At 46.1% G+C, this 8,754-nt stretch overlaps 1 protein-coding gene across 1 annotated transcript in view; it reads right to left on the bottom strand.

Moving 5' to 3' along the window:
• The window catches only part of LOC122555067 (cilia and flagella-associated protein 47-like), a 497,478-nt gene extending 488,979 nt beyond the window's left edge, over positions 1-8,499 (bottom strand). Inside the window, 1 exon segment of the mRNA XM_043700727.2 lies at positions 7,888-8,499. Coding sequence (XP_043556662.2) covers positions 7,888-8,031 — 144 coding nt within the window. The 5' untranslated portion in view covers positions 8,032-8,499.
• Positions 8,500-8,754: the final 255 nt, after the last annotated feature.

Consider the following 8,754-nt stretch of genomic DNA (forward strand, 5'->3'; position numbering starts at 1 on the left):
TCACCTGCAGAGACACATTATCCAGCCTGTCAACACTCCACTCAATTTGTATGACTGTTTGCTTTCTCTGCCTATAAACTATGTACTTGTGTGCTGCTCTTCACTTCACCTGTCAAAGGAGCAGAGCTCCAAAAGCTTGTGATCTCAAATAAACCTGTTGGACTATAACTTGGTCTTGTGTGACTTCTAATCTTGCCAAATGAGGGACTTGGAATTCTCTCTGTTGGCAGCATTAAACTTTGATGAATTGCACAACACTGATTCTCTTCAGCACAAAGAATACGCCTGCCTTATCTAGATGACTTTGTGGCAGAACTCCCCTTTGGAACAGGCCAGTTCATGGGTGCATACTAAAGTGGCAGCTGTTTAATGAAAGATTCAATTCACTCAGAGCTGAACATGAGACCATAAATGCATAGGTGACTCTGGACCATTTTTAAATATGAGTTATGTTGGTAACACACGGCTCCAGCATTCAACAGTTGCCTAAAGGTCAATAAAGAGCGAGTCAGCTACATCCTGTTACCTGATTAGAATTACTTACTTAAGAAGACACCAGAAATCCAAATAACATTTTTGAAAGATTCGGCACCCACCTTCAGCCAAAATCAAATCATTAGATGTACCGGTATGAATTTCAAAGTCTCAAACAGGAGTTGGGGGAACTGACTGGCAACCTTTTAACAAGAAAAATAAATGCAGTCTCGAAATGTAAGTTTAAGGACACAGAGGAAAGACTATTAAATCAACTCATTTAGTGTTCTATACAACCTGAAAGTACAGAAAAAAATCATCAGAAATAATGAGCTCCCAATATTGCTGACTGCAAACATTGGCAGCATGCAGGGAGCCATGAGCAACAAATGAAAATGCTGACTACACAAACAGCTGGCCTTCAGTTAGCTTCAAGAGAAATGTGGCAGGGTTGATGCAGTGAACCAGCAGCAAAACATGAACACCAAAGAAAGAAAGACATACAGAAGCTCTGGACAAAATAAGAATTCACAGTTAGAAGGAAATACCAGAAATGTGCGTCAATGTGCTGAGCTAAAGGAAAAGCCAATCACTGGGAAAACAATTGCAGAACAAAGGAAGAAAATGACAGATGAGTCACCAGTGCAACAACAGGGCAAATGAGAGAAAGTAAAAAGAAATCGGGTTGTGGATGTGGTGGTTGTCAGTTAGCTCACTGAGCTGGTGGGTTGTCATGCAAACATTTCTTCACCATGCTAGGTAACATCATCAGTGTGACTTCCGTGAAGTATTGTTGTTCTACTCTACTTGATATTTATATGCCCGCTCTGTTAAAGTGGGTGGTATCACTTCCGGTTTTCCTCTGCAGTGGCTTGTAGGTGGGATCTATGTCAACATGCTTGTTGATGGCATTGCAGATTGAAAACCAGGCCTCTAAGAATTCCCGCGCATGTTCTTTTCAGCTTGTTGTCCCAGTAAAACTGTTGGTCTTCTTTGTCTGCATGTACTGAGATTAGGGAGAATTGATCCTGTTGTAGGCTGTTAGTTGGTGTTCATGTATCAAGGTTGCTAGCTTTTTTTCAGTTGGGCTAATATAATGTTTGTGGCAATCGTTTAATGGAGTTTTGTATATCATGTTGGTCCTGCATGTTATGGGTATGGGGGTCCTTCGAGCGTGTGAGTAGTTGGAGTAGTATGGCTGTGGATTGGTGTGCTGCCATGATTCCGAGTAGTTGTAGCAGTCTGGTTGTCATTTCTGATAGGTTCTTGATATAGAATAGGGTGACCAGTGTATTGGGGTGTGCAGTGTCCTTCTGGTGTTGTCTGTCTGATAGGCATTGGCGGGTGAAGTTTTGGAGTATCTATTGTTTGTATAGGCATTCGTCCTCATTCTTGTGTAGTTCTAGTGTGCTGCACTACGTAGTAGCTCATTTAAGTAATGCCCTGACACAGCGCTGTTTGTGGACATTGGGCTGGTTGCTGTTGTAGTTGAGAATTTGGTCTGTGTTGGTAGCCTTCCTATGCACTTTGGTTGGGAATTCTCTGCTGGTCCTTCATTCGACCATGATATCTAGAAATGGGAGTTGATTGTTGTTTTCCACCTCTCTAGTGAATTTGTTGATGAGATAGTGCATTTCCTCTAACTTTGCGTGTTTATGATGACAAATGTGTCATCCACATAACAGGCTCATGGTTTGAGTTGGATTATGGGGAGGACTGTGCTTTCCAGTCTTTGCATGACTGCTTCTGTTCTGAGTCCTGATATAGGAGATCCCATAAGTGTGCCGTTGATTTGTTGATATACTTGGCCAATGAAGACAAAGTGAGTGGTGAGGCATAAGTCCAGTAATTTGTATGTATGGTCCTTACTGACGGTGCTGTTGAGGGTCAGCATTTCTGATTCCTTCAGTCATACTGCAAGTGTTTCTTTCACCAGTGGTATGTCAATGGAGGTAAACAGTGCTGTAATGTCATAGGAAACCATGATTTCATCGTTGTTTCTGAGGTTGTTGGGGAATATCTAAGCTGAGTGGATAGCACGGGTTCATCCATTCCTAAACTAATTCAGCTTTTTTACAAACTCCCCAAGGTGCATAAACCAGACATCCCCCTCAGACCCTTAGTTTCACTACCAAGCACACCTACACACAAACTGGCCAAGGAACAACTGCAGAGACTTATACAACTTTTCAGCAGATTTATACACTTAATGGTAAAGTCCTGGGCAGTGCTGCTGAACAAAGAGATCTTGGACTGCTGGTTCATAGTTTTGTGAAAGTGGAGTCACAAGTAGACAGGATAGTGAAGAAGGCGTTTGGTCTGCTTTCCTTTATTGGTCAGAGCATTGAGTAAGGGGGTTGAGATATCATGTTGCGGCTGTACAGGATATTAGTTAGACCACTTTTGGAATACTGCATGCAATTCTAATCTCCCTGCTATATGAAGGATGTTATGAAACTTGAAAAGGATCAGAAAAGATTTACAACGATATTCCCAGAGTTGGAGGGTTTGATCTATAGAGAGAGGGTGAATAGGCTGGAATTACTTTCCTTGGAGCAATGGAGGCTGAGGGGTAACTTTATAGAGGTTCATAAAATCATGAGAGAATGGATTGGGTGAATAGCAAAGATCTTTTCCCCGGGATGTGGAAGTCCAAAACTAGAGACCAGAGGTTTAAAGTGAGAGGGGAATGATTTAAAAGGGACCTAAAGAGCAACGTTTTCAAGCAGAGAGTGGTGTGTGTATGGATGAAGTGGTGGAGGATGGTACAATTACAACATTTAAAAGGTATCTGGGTGGGTATATGAATAGGAAGGGTTCAGCGGGACATGGACCAAAAGCTGGCAAATGGGAGTAGATTAATTTAGGATATCTGGTCAGCATGGATGAGTTGGGTCTGCTTCCATACTGTACAGCTCTATGATTCTATGACTCTAAGTTCATAATAAATGAGCCGGAAACTGGGAAGCAAATGGAAAGAAAGTCCATATTTGACCTATATCTGAGCTGGTAAATCAGAATGCTGGTGATCAATGATGCCAGAAATATCAACATCGGCGAGACAACATTAGCAACAGAGAGCATGGCTTCTGCAATATCAGAAATAATACACACATCACCAACTCACCACTGAGAATATCAAATGCCATATCTACAAGATGCAGGAACAATATTTTACCACCAAAGCTATTTATAAGAATTCATGCTGTAACAGACTATGAAAAAATTATTTTTTTCCCCAAAAAAGTAAGCCAATAAATAACTTAATAATACATTAGTTTAGGATAGTTAATGATTGAAATACTGCAGTCATAAAGATATGTGCATTACATTTCAAAGAAAGAATGACGGTTTCATTTTGCATATTGTCTGTAAAAAGCTAGTAATTGAGTAGCCAGGAATCAGTTATATGTGTCAGGATTCCAGTGGGTTATATTCACGGCTGCACTGGAAAGTTAAGGCTTTTATGGAACACAGCACCAATTTAAGCAGTCTCTGAGCATGCAGCATGGCAACTTGAAATTAAACAAAAGAGCTCTTTTGCATTCATACTTGGTGTGATTATTTCAACCACTTGTCAACCAGAAGACAAAGCACCTCTTTCTAGACCTCAAAGTTACTGGAATTAGTTTGGGACGGCACGGTGGCACAGTGGTTAGCACTGTTGCCTCACAGCGCCAGAGACCCGGATTCAATTCCCGCCTCAGGCGACTGACTGTGTGGAGTTTGCACATTCTCCCCGTGTCTGCGTGGGTTTCCTCCGGGTGCTCCGGTTTCCTCCCACAGTCCAAAGATGTGCAGGTAAGGTGAATTGGCCATGCTAAATTGCCCGTAGTGTTAGGTAAGGGGTAGATGTAGGGGTATGGGTGGGTTGCGCTTTGGCGGGGCGGTGTGGACTTGTTGGGCCGAAGGGCCTGTTTCCACACTGTAAGTAATCTAATCTAGTTTATTAACACTTAACTTTTTATTCACTTACAATAGTTAATACTTGATCAGTCCTATCACTTCATAATCTCTGATCTTTTAATGTAATTACCCCAATTTTTCCTAGTTTTCTTGTATAGAAACACAGAAATACATCTTAATAAATCTACAATAAATCCCTTGTAATATCTCAAATCTCTAACATCTAGGGGAAGACAGGCAGGAGGCTGGAAGAACACAGCAAGCCAGGCAGCATCAGGAGGTGGAGAAGTCAACGTTTCAGGTGTAACCCTTTTTCAGGACTGGGTGATGTAAGGGAAACTGCAGATAAAGGGGAGCAGCGGGTTTAATGGTGAGCCGAGGGTTGGTGCGGAAAGTGTAGAGCACTGCACGTTCGGAAGGGGTGAGAATGGAATAGGTGAGGGGGTGAAGAAATTGAGGCTGCTGATGTCACATTGGCAGTCAGCAATGAAGACGCCGAGGGCTGGTACAAGGCTGACAAGGGGTGACCAGTTGGGTGGGAAGGCTGGAGGCAGGAGAATGGGATGTCAGAGGAAGGTTGGGAGTTTTTGTCGAAGTGCAGCACTCCACTCTCTCCACACCAACCTTCGGTTCACCATGAAACCCGCTGACAAAGGCGGGGTGCTGGCAGTCTGAAGAATGGACCTCTATGTCACAGAGGCCAAATGCCAACTCTCCAACACCACATCCTACCTCTCCTTTGACCACGACCCCACAGTGACTCATCACGCCAAAATCAATTGCACTGTCAATGCCATCATTGCCTCCAGTGATCTCCCTTCCACTGCCTCCAATCTCATAGTCCCCCAGCCCCGCACTGCCCGCTTTTACTTGCTCCCCAAGATCCACAAACCCAACTACCCTGGCCAACTCATCGTCTCCACATGCTCCTGCCCGACTGAACTCATTTCGTCCTACCTCAACTCCATCCTATTCCCCTTGGTTCAGGCACTTCCCACCGACATCCGCAACACCAACCACGCCCTCCATCTCTTCAGTAACATCCAGTTCCTGGCCCCCAGCGCCTTCTCTTCACAATGGACGTGCAGTCCTTACGCACATCCATACCCCATAAAGATGGCCTTCAGACCCTCAGCTTCTTCCTTTCCAACAGACCTATCTAGTCCCCCTCCATCCATACCCTCCTCTGCCTCGCCGAACTGGTCCTCACCCTTAATACCGTTTCCTTTAACTCCTCCTATTTCCTCCAAATCCAGGTGGTGGCCATGGGCACTCAGATGGGCCCCAGCTACACTTGCCTCTTTGTCAGCTATGTTGAACAGTCCCTCTTCAGTACCTACACAGGCACTGTGCCACAACTCTTCCACCATTACATCGATGACCGCATCGATGCAGCATTCTGCACCCAGGCTGAGCTGGGGCAGTTCATCAGCTTCACCCACAACTTTCATCCTATCTTCAAATTCACTTGGTCCAACTCAGATACCTCACTCCCCTTTCTTGACCTCTCCATTTCCATCTCCAGCAACAGTCTCCAGACAGATGTTTACTATAAACCCACAGATTCTGACAACTATCTGGATTACACCGCCTTCCACCTAGTATTTATCAAGAACTCCATCCCATTCTCCCAATTCCTCCGCCTCTACTACATCTGCTCAGATGAGGAGACATCCCACTCCAAAGCATCCAAGATGTCCATCTATTTTGAACAACGTGCGTTTTCCCCACTATCATCCAGACAGCCCTCCACCACACCTCCTCCATTCCCCTCTCCACTGTTCTAAACCCCGCCCCCACCAAACACAATAAAGACAGGATCCCCCTTATCCTGACCTACCAACCCAGTCTCCGCATCCAACATATCATCTTTAAACATTTCTGCCAACTCCAACTAGCCCCTACCACCAAGAACATCTTCCCCTCCCCACCCTCTCTGCCTTCTGCAAAGACCAGTCCCTTCACCAATCCTTGGTTCGTGTCACTCTCCCCACCACCCGCAGATACTTTCTCCTGCAACCATAAAAGATGCAAAACCTGCTGGTACAGCACCCCCCTCACCTCCATCCAGGGCCCCAAACAGTCCTTCCAGGTTCACCTGCCTCTCCTCCAACCTAATTTACTGTATCCGGTGCTCCCACTGTGGTCTCCTCCACGTCGGGTAGACCAAACGCAAACTAAGGGCATGTTTCACCAAGCACCTCAGCCGGCTCGCAGGGGCCAACCGGACCTCCCAGTCACCACCCATTTTAACTCCCGTTCCCACTCCCTATCTGACATGAAGGGCACCACTGTGGCTCAATGGCTAGCACTGCTGCCTCACAATGCCAGGAACCAAGGTTTGATTTCTGCCTTGGGCAACTGTCTGTGTGGAGTTTGAACATTCTCCCTGCATCTGCATGGGTTTCCTCCGAGTACTCCAGTTTCCACCCACAATCCAAAGATGTGCAGGTCAAGTGAGTTGGCCATGCTAAATTGCCCATAGTGTTAGGTGCATTAGTCAAGGGTAAATATAGGATAGGGGAATGGTCTGGATGGGTTGCTCTTTGGAGGGTATATATGGATTTGTTGGGCGGATGGGCCTGTTTCCATACTGTAGGGAACCTAATCTAACCTAATCATGACCATCCTTGGCCTCCTCCATTGCCACAGTGAGTCAGACCACAAATTGGAGGAACAACACTTCATCTTCCACCTGGGCAGCCTACAGTTCGAAGGACTCAAATAACCTCCCGTTCCGTATCCTGACTCCCTTCCCAGCCCCTCCCCCTCTCCCTGCTATTCTTCTCATCGACCCTTCCTTCTTGCCACCAACTGGATTCATTCCTCCCATTGACCAACCAGACCGTACCCTCTACCTGTGTTCACCGATCCCCACCTCACCACCCTGCACCCCCCAACCCCCTTTATCTGCAGCTCCCTTTACACCCACCCCCAGTCCTGAAAGAGGGTTACACCTGAAATGTTGACTTCCCTACCTCCTGAGGCTGCCTGGCTTGTTGTGTTCTTCCAGTCTCCTGCTTGTCTACATTGGATTCTAGCATCTACAGTCTTTTATTTTGTCTCTGAGCAGGTTCGTGGAGCTGAATTGTCTCTTCTCGATCCGACTCATGTTTTATTATATTGCATTATTCTCTTCTTAACCTCACCTACCACACCTGTCCCGTCCATTCAGCTCCCCGCAGTATTAGCCCTCGCCTCCAACTAAACGACTGGAGACACAGATAATAAGAGAAGCATAATGTCTGGGGCCACCAGAGCAGACCAAAACAGAGAGCCTACAGCCAGGCAGCCAGAACCCTGGAATCACAACTTTGTTGGAACATTCCTTCCACTTCCAAACTTCAGCAGAGACCAGAGACTGGCCAGTGCAAACATTCCCCAAGGAAACGGGAGGATGGGTCGAAGAGCCCTCAGCTGATGTCCAGTGAACCCCAGCTTCCCCTCCTGTGTCTGTTGAAGAACAGTCACCCTGAAGGCGGCTCCTGGGAGCCCGGCTGCGCTTACCTTGTGCTTGGTTGGCCGGACCACAACCTTTTTGGGGCCGCTGCTGATATTTTGCAGGGTGATTGTCTCCTGGTGCAGTTCCCCCGGTTCAGTCCCAATGAATTTTACTTTTGAATGTGACAACCTCAGCCCTGCGATATCCATCTCCACGTCCCCTGGGTTCACATCTCAGCCGCAGTGCTCTCTGACTCCTTCTCCTCCCCGATGCTACCTTTTCCTGCTGATCACCAACAAACTGTCTCCAAGGGACACTGGCTCTCAGCATTCGCCGTTACCTAGCAACTCGTTAAGTAAAGTGAGCAATGAATTCTTGCACCATAAATTCGTAAAAGAGAAATGGCATGATTTCAGCCCCCACGGACCGTCAGGAGCACAACACTAAATGACACTTTGAAATGGGTTTGGGTGAAGTTGCCATTTTTTTAAAAAAATCTAAAAATGCGTCCTTTCCGTAATGGCGAAACTAGAAATGCAGAGAACTTAAAATTTCTTGCAGTTCCCCGCAGTGAAAGCTGAAATATGAAATGGGAATAGTCGAGGCGAAGTTTGAAAATCGTGGGGGGTCGCCTTCTGAGCTCTGCCGTGGCATACTCTATCCCTGAAATCCCTCAATGCCCAAAGGGAATGTGCAAAATGACTGAACGCTCATCGCTGTCTGGAGTAGAATATTCCAAAGGGGTGAGGGGGGGAGGGGGGAGGGGAAAGAAAAAAAAATCACAACCCAAGTGAAGAAATGTATGAAACAAAAGCAGAAATTGCTGGAGAAACTTGGAAGGTCTGTGAGGAGAAAACAGGGTGAACGTTTCGGGTCCAGAGCGTGTGACTGGACCCAAAACATTGACTCTGCCTTCTCTCCTCAGATACTGC

Source organism: Chiloscyllium plagiosum, unplaced genomic scaffold (genome assembly GCF_037043375.1).
Source record: "Chiloscyllium plagiosum isolate Xiang-an unplaced genomic scaffold, Cpla_swu_hap1 HiC_scaffold_12, whole genome shotgun sequence".
NCBI lineage: Eukaryota > Metazoa > Chordata > Chondrichthyes > Orectolobiformes > Hemiscylliidae > Chiloscyllium > Chiloscyllium plagiosum.